The 14528-nt window shown below is 38.4% G+C and overlaps 1 protein-coding gene across 4 annotated transcripts in view; it reads right to left on the bottom strand.

Moving 5' to 3' along the window:
• Window positions 1-9636: 9636 nt before the first annotated feature.
• prickle2b (prickle homolog 2b) overlaps window positions 9637-14528 on the bottom strand; it is an 81870-nt gene continuing 76978 nt past the window's right edge. For all 4 annotated transcript variants that reach the window (XM_079857579.1, XM_079857580.1, XM_079857582.1 and 1 more), the window contains 3 exons: window positions 13865-14051; window positions 11336-12190; window positions 9637-10804 (listed from right to left, as the gene is read on the bottom strand). In XM_079857579.1, coding sequence (XP_079713705.1) covers window positions 9909-10804; window positions 11336-12190; window positions 13865-14051 — 1938 coding nt within the window. In that variant the 3' untranslated portion in view covers window positions 9637-9908. The remainder of the gene's footprint in view (window positions 10805-11335; window positions 12191-13864; window positions 14052-14528) is intronic.

Here is a 14528-nt window from a genome sequence, read left to right as displayed (position 1 = left end):
TAGGTACTGTGTGAACTTCATAGACCAATAATGATTGACATAACTAGAAGCTTTATCACCACCTCAGCTGTTTCACAGGATTAACTGGAGGAATAATTGAACTGACTATCAATGATTATGGACATCCCACATCATATAGGAACTACTTTTTTATTAACATGTTCTACATGGGAATGACCCATTTCTAGTTAGAAACTAGTGAGGAGATTCAAATAGGCACAGGTTTTGACACAGAATCTCACAGACCCAAAGTCAATCATGTTGATACTTGTTACTAATATACCTAATATAACTGATATGTGGCTTACATAATACAGCATCACATGTATATATTACTTTATTATATATTTTGGTGTTTATTCAGATTTTGCTAGGTTTTTCATTCAAGTCATCCTGGATGAAAGTCTGATAAATAAAAAAATTAATTAAATGAAATGAAAAATGGGTGTTTACAAAATTTTAAATGTGCAGTCTATTCAAAATGTCATATTCAGATTTCATAATTGAAATCTAAAAAATATATTTATGTATAATTTGTCTATTTGTCTACACATATCTATATCTATCTATCTATCTATCTATCTATCTATCTACATATATATATATACACACACACACACATATATACATATATATATACACACACACACATATATACATACACACACACACACACACATATACATATATATATATACACACACACACACACACACACACACACACACACACACACACATATATATATATATATATATATATAAAATTTAATTTAGATTTAAATTATGGGACATTATACAATATTTTCAACTGCCAAAGGGTGGCGCTGTATATTCACTGCAGAGTTACAGTAAAACACACTGCAATGCGATCAGCTTTTAATAAGAACCAAAGAGTGAGTGATGTGTTATTAAATTCCTTCAACATTGATACACGAGAATGTTACACCAGAAGCACTTTTCTTTATAACCAACTATGATTTTACCTCTTGGTAAACCTCTTTTATGACAATGTTAATACAGTCGTCAGCAATGTTTCCTTTCAAATGTTGCCATTTGAGTGGAACTGATTACTTGAACGTTCTGATTCTTTTTAAACCTATTTGATCTATAGTGCGACTTTGTAAAACTATTACTTAAGTTTTACACAACAATTTACAAAAATTTAGCCTGCCATTTTTTGAAGGACTCACTTTTGTAAAATGCTTTGCTGTTAATGCAGTTTTTTTTTCCCTCACATTCTCTGGAGAGAACATGGTAAAATATAGGCCACTCCACAGATCTTTGTGCTGTGATGAGATATGATATGCTAATAGTTTATTTTTTGCTAATTACCCATTTCTTATTATTATCAAGGCTGAAAACATTTGTGCTGGAAATTGATTCTTAGATTAAAGCATTTAGTATTCAGTTCTTTAAAAAGAAAATGAGATATATAAACACTTACTAACCCTAATCTTTTGAACGGTTGTGCAACATTTTTTTTTTCTTCTTTATGTTCTCCTTTAAGATAACCTAACACAGCTAAAATGCTAACAATGCAACCAGTTAGCAGTCACCGCTCAATCACATAATGGCATGATCTCATGAAAAGCTCATTATTGCAACTACAATGTGACACCAGTCCTCTCTCTGGTGTGCATATGGATTTCGTTCATTCTGAGTGTCCTTGGCTTGTTAAGTGGTGGACAATTCTGAGAGTGTAAAATGAATTAAGGGCTGAACACACTAATAATAGCTGACCGGCATACAGACACGGCACTCAGCAGCAACGAGTAATTTGTTCTCCAGTCATATCGCTGACACTCCGCAAATGACTTAATGCTATGGAATCTGTGAAGGGACGGTCAGCCAATGTTAATTTAATTAGCTTCATTAACATTCCATATAATTAATGTTCAGTTGCCATCCCATCAAGTACATAACTGTTATCGATCATTAATCTTGTGGATGAGTGTGCAGACAGATGCATCACAAGGTCAATGTGCAAAGCAAATATCCATCTCACAGTCAACGTTTACCATTTTTCATCTTTTAGAACATTCACACTGTAAAAAAAACCCCCAAAAAACACATAATTCAACTTAAAAACTTAAAGTATAATCAAATTGGCTGTACAAGTCAGCTCATTTCTTAAAATCTTGTGCACTGTAAAAAAAAAAATAATAATAATAGAATACTATTTCAGGTTTTCATGTTTAATTCTGTGTTACATCAATTATAAGTTGAAATTGGTTCAATAACTTTGATGTGATAAAGCAATAGATAAACATATGTTGCATGACTTATTGATCATATATATATTTTTTTAACATCTGAATTATAATACAAGCAGTAAAAATTATAAAGTATACAAATATCCTACATTACGGACTAAATGTTACTTTTATGCACAAAAAAAAAAAAAAAAAAAAAAAACTTGAAAGTACCATTTAGAATGACGAAAATTTTAAATTATATGCAGTTATCAGCTGATTTATTTGGACCGGCAACATGCCATAGTAAATGAGTGTAAGTGCACAGATGGGTCTGCTCAGTAAGGTCATTAATATCTGTAAAATGACTAAGGCTGCAGCTGGAAATCATGGGGCCTTTGGCACTATGGGATTATCTCCTATGTGTGAGTAAGAAATGAACATCTCTATGAATGTTAAACAGTCCTGAGACCTCCTGATCCGAGGATTATGAGCTCTGAATAGCTCCATTTAGCTGTGGTGGCATCACAATGTAGACACACAGCGTTCATTGTAATAGATTTGTCATTGTTGTCAAATACCACAGGTTGCAGTATGGGTATTTCTGAATGGAAACAAATAGTGCAGAATGGATTTGAATTTAGAATTTTTAAGAAAATTTACCGGCCATGAAACATAGATTAATCCTTATTAAAGTTACAAAAATGATTCAGACAAAAGCAATGAGTGATTGTTCTTTGTCTTTTGTTGCTTGATTAACATTAAAAACACAGACAGCAGCAGGAATATAAGGCTGCTGTCACTTTAAGAGCTAATGCACGGATCCAATATACTGTTACACATGCACTTTATTTCTCAACTGTTTACGTTCAGTTAAGATATTACTGACTATGTCTACAAGAATGCCAAGGAGAATTTTGTTTGAATATGTCTGTTCAAGCGCAAAAAGACGTGAAAGAGAGCTCAATACAGTATTCACGTACTTGCACACAGAAAACTAACCACACAAACTGACTTCCCTTTCGCATCTTCTTGAGCTCGAATATTTAAATTGGCAAAGCTTATACTTTTGTGACGATGCAACACTGCCCCGTCAACTGTCCCATTCACTTTTTTTTTACATTCATGTTATCACAATTTTGCATTGTTAGAATTCATAAAAAATTACCGGCCATTGCCAACCGTTTCATATACTAGCAAACACCGATTTTTACTCACATTTGGCATGTGGCGAGGGTTAATTTTAGGCCCTGGGTGCAGGGATGATGTCAAAACCTGGAAGACTAATTCATCACTGGTTACTTCGAGTTTTTTAAAAACAGTTTCAAAATGTGCATTATCGATATGGGTGTGTGTGTGTAATTTAAACTGTAGAGAAAAACGTTCAAGTGTCAAGTTATGTTTACCAGGCTTTATTTTACTCGTAAATTGAAGAACCCTATTATAAAACCCCTTAGGAAAATCTTGAAGGAACCAGTGGCAAATTAGTCCTCCCAGTTTTGACGTCATCCCTGCACCACTCTATTGTATTTGTCAATAATGTGTTGTATCATGGATCATTGTTTCTGATAATATATTCACAGCATTTTAAATTAGCTACAAGCATGACGGCTTCCTGTGCATGGATATATGCGTTTTGGCATTACTGACTGAAATGATAACTCCCTCAAGAGGTTTGATGTCATATATTTGGCGTATGACTGGTGACATCCAGCTGGTGACATGAGAATCTCATCAATGGATAATATCATGCAGACTGAAATTAAAGCTTCATATTTAGTCTACCTCAACATCTCCTGAATGAGCAATGAATATGAAACCTTATATAAGGACAGGGTTTGAATTATAAGAGGGAGAAGCACATATTCTTTTTAAATGCATAGAGCACAAAGAAACATTGAATCAACATAGAATCTATGTCTCTGGCTGCATTATATATATATATATAAACATTGATGATATGACATCTTTTTTCTCAATAGATATATTGAATACACCACCAAGTTAGTCAGGTCACATATTTTCTCTGGTAAATAGGCACTCGCAAAAATTGCTTCCACCTGATATGGTATCCATAGAAACAGCAGGCAGCTCAAGAACTTTTCACTCTTTTTGGAACAGTGACTAAACATACTGTCAATATGTATCACTCTATTACAGATTTAGATATCACACAAAAAATGGTAGTTATTAAATGTCTTTAAAGTCTAATCTTATAGTGAACAATTCAGCTGTGCACATTTATTTATTTTTGACCTCTTAATGATTAATGAAAATGTCATAACTGGACCTTCCGGTGAAACAACAGACATCACTCTGGTGACATATGCAGAATACTTGAATTTCATGTACATAAATTCTGTGAATCAGATTGCAAAGTTTCAGGTTCAAATAAACAGATCTTTCAGAAAATAGATTGGATTCATTTGGATTGAAGGAAAATGGTGCATGCAAACATACCTAATGTTTTAGGATAACATATTACGGTATAATTGACCCAGCTAAATTGGGTCCAAAAAAAAAAAAAAGAAGAGAGAAATAAAAAAACACTCCATATGGAAAAGCCTAAATGAGACCAACTATTGTTCAATTGGTTTCAAGCTTCCGGTAGTCTGAGGCCAATTTTGCTCAATCTTTAATTTTTCAGTTTGAAACTGGATGACTTTAATAGAAAATGCTTTAGAATCAAACATGCAAAGGTTCATGGATTTAACTTCAATGCCCCAGAGATAAATTAGCATTAAAATCTCTGGACAAAAGACAATAATATTTAAATAGGAATACCAGCAGTTGGCTCTCTCAAGTCAACAAATAATGACTGCAATGGCCATGTCACGTCATTGAAAGTGCTTTTTACATCAGTTACCTCTGACATAAATGCTCTAAAAGCATAAAGTTAACCACAAATTGCTAAACCGACATTTCATTTCCACAATAGATGGATAGACTATAAACTCATATATTTTATATATATATTGTTTTAATGGTTTTAAGTATAATGCCTGCTTTCAACTCTGGCCCTTAGATTAATGCAGTCATGCCCACAGATTAATATTGGGTCATAAGGGGGATGAATGTCAACTCTAAGAGTCTCTTTCTGGTTTTATGAGGTGTTTCTTCAATAAAAGACAGCAAAAACTCTTGGTCAACGTAATAGGACTCTTTTATAAATGAAATGGTCAAGGAAAAAATGACTTGTGAGGTAAAACATGTCATTTATAATCTTATTAAAGATTTCATTAAGATATCATTCTCTCTGAAGGTAAGGGAAAGATAGATAATATTAAAGGAACCATGTTGTCAAAACTGAAATTTCCTGGCTTTTTTTCATGATAACAGAGGTCTAGGGGCTATGAAACTACCATATAAGTTTCAAAACAGTCAATCCACAGAGAAATGCACACAACCTGCTTAAAGTAGCTGAGCCATTGTGACTTCCGTATTTATGTGATGTCAGAACTACTCAGTCACTGCCTTCAGTCACCAGCCCAAACACTGCCCACCGTCAGGACATCATTGCACAGGCTTCCGAACAACATTAATATAAGAGAACAGTGGCTAATGTTTATTTATTCAGAAACGCCACAGCAATTTAGTTCGACCTTAACCGTCTGTTCTGCATATTTCACGAGTGACTGCTTCGTCAGTCAGGCTACTCCTCAAAGAAGCTGCAGTCCCTACAGTTCATAGTTTTACAAGTTTACCTTGGGCGTCAATAGCAGCATATGTTCTTGTGTTCTGTGGGCATCTTTGCACATTTACCACAAGTAAGTTACACCTTTTACAGAAAAAAGTAACATTGTAAAATAAATTGTTGCACGTCAGCTCAGTAGGAAAGCAATAGTTGCATAGCTTGCTGCATTCGGTGTGTGTCTGCTAACGTTACATTATAAAGTGTTTCAAAATCAGTGTATAACTAGCTATTAACGTACATATTTTGGAGATTTAAATCGAATTTGACAAAGAAAAAAAAAAGTTGTTTGTCTCCTGTCGTCGCCGAACGTAAGGCCGGATGCCATTTCCCTCAGCCCATCATTACAGGTGTTTTATTTACCTTACTTGTGGTGAGCATCACCAAGCCACAGCAGGCTACAGCATAGAGCTGGTAAGTCCCGCCCCTTCCGCTAACCCCACTGGACCTCTAGGTTGAAAAATCGTCAATGCAAGTGAATGGGAGAAAATAATTCTTTTCTGGTCCCGTTTGAATTGTGCCATGAATGTGAACATATGTTGTCTGTGAATTTTTTATATAATTTTTCGTGTAAAGAATGCTACAATTTAGTGGGTAGAAGTTTGATACGGTTAGACTTTGTGTGAGAGCACTTTGTGGACTACAACTCTTCGCTGCTTTCGACGCGTTTGAAACGTCACCACCACTAGCACACGGACACTAGCTCACGGATCCCGCTAAACATGGCTGTGTCTTTGGTGTACTTCACCGCCTTCTTTCAGGGAGAGGACAAAATCGTTGAGGTTGGCGAAAACCACGGGTAAGTCAACTTTATGGGGTGACGTCACATAGGCGACATGTAGTCTTTCTCGTTATGTCTTTTCCACAACTGCTAGCCGAAGAATCATACAATATACTGTCAAACTCGTAACATGAAAAATTATATAAAAAATTCACAGACAACATATGTTCACATTCATGGCACAATTCAAACGGGACCAGAAAAGAATTATTTTCTCCCATTCACTTGCATTGACGATTTTTCAACCTAGAGGTCCAGTGGGGTTAGCAGAAGGGGCGGGACTTACCAGCTCTATACATGACCCTAGTTACCTGTGGTTGGCCTGGCCGTGCGTCACTCATAAAACAACAGGCCAATCAGAAGAGAGGCTTATGAATATTAATTAGAAAGGCCAAAATCGGCCTGTTCTTAGAGCAGAGCTGTAAAAATATATTGGGATAGTTTTTGGTAGGCTAGGCTACTTATACCGCAAATATATATTCTTAAGGACATCAAAACCTAAAATAAAACTTCAGAAAGGTGTACAATATGGGACCTTGAAGTAAAATGTCCAAAACTCCAAATAGACCAAGTTGCAAGCCTTTGCCACCTAAAATGTGGTAAATGAGAACAGACAGGAGAATTTGTGTATTGCAAACACATGATCATCCAGCAATCAGGGATGCAGTAACACGGTTGATTTGAGGCCGATTGCAAATGATCTGAAATTGTCAGGGAAAAACAGACACGGGCTGTCCCTTAACAGCAAAGACAGTCTGACACTTTCCATTAAGACTATAAGTTACGCCTGGGCAGTTTCACAATTTCATGGTTTTGCTTTGTCTGCAGTAGGCTTAGGCTATCAGCCCTCGGTAGACCTCTGGGAGCTATTTTTAACATTATATCATGCAGTCCGTGCCAATTTGCCGTGCTTTCAAAATTGCCCCTGACATACAGCAAAAATCACTATGAAATACTGTGACATTAAATAACCATCAAATAGAAATGTGTTTCGTGTGCTGAAGTGGCACTCTGATGTTGAGCAATTGTTGATCGATATGGAAGAATCAGACTGCTCCTTCTCGGCATTCACGTCATTGATAAAATAAACTATAGCCTACTGTCATTAAAGGCACAGTTCAGTTACTCACCCTTATGTTATTTGTTCAGAACCACTGTGACTTTCAGACGTTTTGAAGGTGTAGGCTACTGAATCGTTTAAGCTTCATGATTAAGGACACAAAAGCATCACAATTTTAGGCATGATGCGTGCGTTACTTTTTTTTTAGCCTAGAACATAGACTGTAAAAAAATAGGCCTAGACCGACATGTAGGCTACTACGTAAATATCCTCCAAGCGCCGAGTCAGTATCGAGATCCGACTCGTGAATGAATCGAATCAATGAATCGAATGATTCGTTCATCATTTTTATACTGACTCAATGAACCGATCGTAGTCAACAGTTTACTGCACACGTTAAGATTATCAATGAATAAATACACTTAAATTTAGGTCTGTTGTTCACAAAAAGCTAGTGAAACTAATCAACCATATCGATTTAAAAGAATTGTATTTTTTGTGCCAGTGTAAACGCAGTCTTAAAGGTATAGTTCACCCAAAAATGAAAATTCTGTCATTTACTCGCCCTCAAGTTGTTCCAAACCTGTATGAATTTATTTTTTCTGCTGCACACAAAGGAAGATATTTTGAAGAATATGGGTAACCAAACAGTTGTGGGGCACCATTGATCTCCAAAATACTATGGAAGTCAATGGTGCCCCACAACTGGTTACACACATTCTTCAAAATATATTCCTTTGTGTGCAGCAGAATAAATAAATTCATACAGGTTTGGAACAACTTGAGGGCAAGTAAATGATGACAATTTTCATTTTTGGGTGAACTATACCTTTAATTGTGGCATATCTGCCAGAATACACAAACCCTGGCATAACATTAAGTATTTGGTTTAAATACTTTTTATATAACTATTATAAGTATTGCCAATTAATCATTCTCTGAGGAAAAGGAGAGGAAACAGAAAGAGAGATAGAACAGGAAGAAAAACTCTAGTGTAGATCAAGTTTATGCAGATGGTTATACCAGAACGCCATCTAAACTTTCTTTCAAGACTCTTCTGACCACTACTAAGTACATATGAAGACAAACATTCCTCAGACAGTAGCGCAAAGCATCTCATGTTTCTGGCCTGTCGGGGACATTAACTCTTTGCCGCTTTTAAACAAGTTCAGATACATTTTCAGGCCTATGGCACATGGGACTGTGGTCATGGTTTATGGATAAATATCTGAAAACCATGTAGCTAGCAGTTTTGAAGCGTGAGGTCAGAGGTTGTCCGATGGCAATATCATTCTGAATATGTGTGTGTAAAATGGAAGTCTCCTATCTTATTGCTTAAACAGCAGCATTACTGACAATGAAGGTTTAGAATCTAAACACAGAGCAAAGCTTGAGCTGGAGATAAAAAAACATTTCCGCACTTTTAAAATCCCAAGTCGGAGATGTAGATCGAAACTAATCCTTGTATTTTTATAAAGCACTGTCATTAGCAATGAGGTGTATCAGTAAGCGAGGCCAGCCATTTGGATCATTCGTTGCTCTGTGGTCTTCTGCATTGATACATTGAACAGATGGCAAGTGCGTTGGTGTCTAATCTGAGTCAGAGATCACAGAATGCTCTGATGATGAAGAACCAAGAGCTGTCAATCAAATCTCTCACAGAAATACTCTTTAATTTCTAATACAGGACAAAAATCAGCAAATTAACGTGCATGCCTTTACTATTTTCTCTACATTTTGCTTAGTACATAAATGGTTCTATTGATACAAAATATAAAAATATGTGGTACATCATTTACAGATAATTTACATTACATCCTTAACTTAGTAAATTTCTTCATTCAGTTGCCTATATACATCTTATTAATGGGATTTTCAGCCCAAAGCAAACACCATACAAAAAACATCACTGTGCCTGAATGGATTACATAACGGAAAATTGCACATTAGTTGTAACAAATGTGGCAACAGTGCTGCGAATTAAAGAAGTCCCTAAAAAGTGTAACATCCAGAATAATTTGTAAATATCACATGGGAAAGCATGCATATGCAGTTGAGCCATGAACAAATTAAATTACTGCGTTTAATTCACTGATAGCCTCACAACACCGAAAAGCCTTTCAAACTATATTGACGGGAAAAATCTTGTGCAAGGTTGTGCATGATGCAGCAGGTGTGACTTTTATGAGATAATGCAGTTCTTGCTTTTCCTACGTTTGCGCGTGTGTAACTGTCCTCGGCTCTCGAACTGACCGGTTGCGCCGAGTCCTGAAGAGTTGTATTTGCGTAGCAGCTCTTCGCTGGTCATGTACCTCAGCTGGACCGGTCTGGGAATTGGCTCACCCAGAAAATACCCTTCATCTTCTGACTCGGAAGATGAGGAACAGGTCGAGCACCAATCGTCATCGTAATCGTACTGGTCCCATGAATAAGGGCCCTGGTGTCGGTGTAGAGCGGGGTTTTGAAGCGTGAGGTCGGAGGTTGTCCGAGGGCAAGGTCTGAAAGGCTGCTGTCTCAGCCTGCCACTTCCACCACCGTAGGGGTCCCGTGACCCACGGGGCGGAGGGAACTGGTCATAATCCTCACGAACATGAAGTTGAGATCGTTTCGGAGCTGGGCGGCGCTCGGCAGCGAGGTTAAGTGCGTTTTCCGAACGGGAACGCCTGGAGCGGCGAGAATGATGGTGGTGGTGGTGTCGACGCCGTGGCTCTTCGCGGTCGATGCTTCGACGGTGGGTCCGTTCACTCATGGGTGGTAGACGGGCGTTGTTGGCGTTGCTAACCAAACTTGCGCAATCCTCCTCCTGATAGGTAAAACCAGGCGGTAAAGCATTAATTCCAGGAGGTTCACGGGAGTATTGCACAGGGTATTTGACTTGAACCGGGGCTTGAAGCTCCAGGTAGGGCTGTGCGGAGTTCAGGCTGCGCAGAGATTCAGAGCTGTGGAACTGCACAGAGGAGTTGAGGGTACCCATGTTGCTCTTTTCAGACACGTTCATGCCGGAATCTTTGCTCAAGTCTGGCATTGAAAAGCGAGACAAGTGCTCCTGCCGTTTACTGCCGCCATCTGCAGAGGTGCCTGTAGACATCAAACATGTAAGACAGCTGTAATATTCTCTTGCCTTATAAAGTGAGTGAAAAATAATAAACTAGATTTGTTAAAATCCCTAATCCCAAGAATGAACAATAGTAATTGCTAAGGCAAGCACTACTAAATGATAACCGTAACATTTTCAGTGCTCAATCAAAATATAAATAGAATTTCTGTTCAAAAGTTTGGGGTCAGTGAGATTTTTTTTAAGAACTTAAAGCATCAAGGTTTCCTTGAGCAGCAAATCAGCATATTAGAATGATTTCTGAAGGATCATGTGACCCTGAAGACTGGAGTAATGATGCTGAAAATTCAGCTTTGCCATCACAGGAATAAATTACATTTTAAAATATGTTAAAATATAATAGACTTGTTTGTTTGTTTGTTTTTTACTGTATTTTTGATCAAATAAATGCAGCCTCAGTGAGCACAAGAGACTTCTTTCAAAAACATAAAAAAAAATCTTAATAACCATAAACTTTTGATTGGTAGATAGTAAATTAAATAATAATAAAATACCTGTAGCATTAGATAGAGCCAGTGACTCCATAGAGCCATGTGGCGTCTGCTCCAGTGGTGTGAGCTGTTCGCTAAAACCAAGTGCACTAATTGGGTTCCTGCTACGGCCCATCTGTGGTCCAACATCCTTCTCCTTCTGGAATACATGCAGGCTCACTGAGCGCTTATCCATGAAGCTGTTGTGTGGAATCTCATTAAAGCTTGTCTGTGATCGCAGTGCAGGCTGGTAATAGTCCTCTGGTCCCGGTTGGAACCAGTTCTCATTCAAAGACTGTCCTTTGAGAGCAGATACAGGGGGTCTCTTGGAGGCAACAGGCTCTTTAGGCCTTGGATCTGCTGGGTGACCAGGGGACAGATTTGAAGAATAGGAAGTCCGGATGTTGCACTGACTGAGCAAATGAAGAGGGTTTGAAGAGAGTTCATTACGGCTCTCGTACCCATACATCTCAGCCTGCGTCTTCCAGGATGGAGATTCTCTATTCAGGCTGGGCGTTTGACTGGACAGACTAAGCAAATCCATTTGCAGGGACAGTGGGTCAACATCTGCAGAGTAACGCCCGGCTGAACCTTTCCCTCCCTGGTTCCCATCTCCTCCACTACCACCAGTATTGCTCTTGTTGGATTTGGAGCTGCTGCGCCGGGCCTCACGTGAACGGGCGCTCTGGAATGCAGAATCTGAAGAATCAGAGCCGTTCTGGTCATCGCCAATGCTACATGCCCGAGAGCAGAAGATCTGACCCTGCTTGGGTAGAAAAGGACGACCGAGCAGGGACTTCTTACAGCGAGCACAGCTAAAACAGGCCTCGGTGGCATGCCAATGCTGGCCATCATATGTCATCTGACCCTGGTCAATACCTGCACAATAAGAGGACATCCATTACACACAGGTCACAAGCACCTATGGACAAAATTAAAACTCATAAACTATGGGTCAAAGACACACAAAAGAGCCTACTATACAGAAAAGGAAAAACCATCTAGTTTAAAACATGCAAAGTTCTAAAATTTACTCTTTGAATTCAAGCTAGTTACATTTTCAAATATATTTTTCAAGTTAAAATGCAGTTTTTACTAAGGCCCTGTGGTATTAAGATGTGTTTTGGTCGATCGGATCACAAGTGGACGATGCTAAATACAGGTGTAAACGGGGTCTGAGATGTTTTGAGCTTGTCCACTTTCGACCACTTCCAGAGGTAGTCGAAAACGCATTCGACTGGATTGCTTTCGTAGTGTAAACGCTCATGTGGTTGAATGGATTCGAACAGCCACCAGAGACCGCCTGCTCTCCGCCTACTGACTTAATGAGTAAACATTATGAGAAGTGTGCTGGCCACATGGGAACAACTTTGTTGGCTGAAGACCCAAATTTGGTTTGAAAAACGTACCAAGCACAACGTTCTCACCGCGTTCGCCTGGTCTTGCGGATGTCATAGCAGAAACGAAAGCTCCCGTTGCGTTCATATTTAAATTGCGTGATCTTATTTCCTCCATTAGAACGAAAAATCTGAAAAAAACCATTCATCTACCCTCCCTTAGAAGAAATCAGGACAGAAGTGGTTGAAAGTGGACAAAAGACACGGATTAAAACACCAGGTGTAAACGGGTATGTGTCTCCGTCGTCTACTTATGATCCGATTGATCAAAACGCATCTTAATACCAGGCGTAAACAGGGCCTACGTTTTTTTTTCACCTTGACACCCATTCTTAATGGTTTGCAAAAGTTTTAAGCAGTTGAAGTTAAGCAGAAAAAACTAATATTAGCAGTGATTCCCTTTTTAAAACAGAAAAATTAAGCTTAATACGGAAATTAAAACCATCGTAGAAGAGCTTTATTCAAGTTACCATCCATATGATTTGCAGTTAGTGTATTTTTAAAATAATAGGACAAAATAAAATTAGCATCATGTCACTGATTTCTCTATTGCATTAAAGCAAATGCACAAGAGAGTAATCCTTTAGACATGACATAAGAGTACTTAACAACACTGTGAAAATTTGAATGCATGTTATAGTAGCATAAGCTTAAAATCGAGCGGATTTTAAATGACAGATACTTAAAGTAAACAAATGCAGAACAAAGATGTCATTGAAGGATTGCATCCTTCTCGAGAGGTGTAGACGTGTTTGGAGAATGCTGATTATACGGTGTGCCACATATTGCAGAAATACATTCGATTTTAATCACAGTTCTAAAGCAGCCGCGCTCTAATGGACAACATCTGTTTTGAAAACCCGCACTGATGCTTCCTGTTTATAATCAGTTTCATGAAATTACTTTCTGTGGTCCTGTGTGGAAAGTAATTCCGGATTGAATTTCTACAAAACAAGCTGCCAAAACGTTGAACGTGAACGCCAGACTAAACTATCAGCTTGCAAGCTCTTTATGTTTAATATCTTAACGATAGACAAAAAGCAGGTCAGTCGTCTCTTGGCATTTGCTACGGTGCGATTTCTGCAAGAGCAAAGCGGACCGGCCGCATGTGGATGCTGAGGGGATTCCAGGTCGGCACTGATAGATGGGCTCTTACCGATGTGTTCCCCGCAGGAGTCGCAGTACTCGGCGTACAGGGACTCAAAGCAGGTGCAGCAGTACGGCCGGCCCTCTTTCATGATGTAACGCTGGCCGCCCAGAACCGTCTCGCACTCGAAACAGCAAAAGTGCTTCATGTGCCAGTGCCTGCCCTCTGCCTCTGTGCACTCATCTGAAAAAATGATCTAAGAGACAGAAGCAGAGAAAAGAGGGATCATTTTTCTGCAGTGGAAGTGACAGGACTGAAGCTAAAGGCTCTGCTGAGGCAACAGACTGAGCTGCAGCACAGCAGTAACTCCATTATCACTATAGAGATGAAGTTCAGTAACCATGGTAATCATGCAATGTATTCAGCTGTCTTTACATAAAATGGGAACTAGAAAAACAAGGCTCGTTCAGTTTAATCTTTAACCGCACAATGAGAGACAACTCCATTTTGATTGCATTTGACAAGATTTAAAGCATTCGTTTTTCTTGTGCACTTTAAGGGTGCGGTTACATTTACAGTGAAAAGTTGCGGACACATTACTGAAATTGCAACGAAAAAAGGTCCATTGTCTACTGTCAATAGCGTAGAGATGTATGAAACATTGCAGACAGAAAAGTCATTTTAAACCTTGCAGTTTTCTGTCGGATAAAATGTGGCAAATTCACGTGATCTT

The sequence above is a fragment of the Squalius cephalus genome (genome assembly GCF_949319135.1).
Source record: "Squalius cephalus genome assembly, chromosome: 22".
Lineage (NCBI taxonomy): Eukaryota > Metazoa > Chordata > Actinopteri > Cypriniformes > Leuciscidae > Squalius > Squalius cephalus.
The sequence above is the reverse complement of the archived record's forward strand: the minus strand, read 5'-3'. Positions and strand labels throughout refer to the sequence as shown.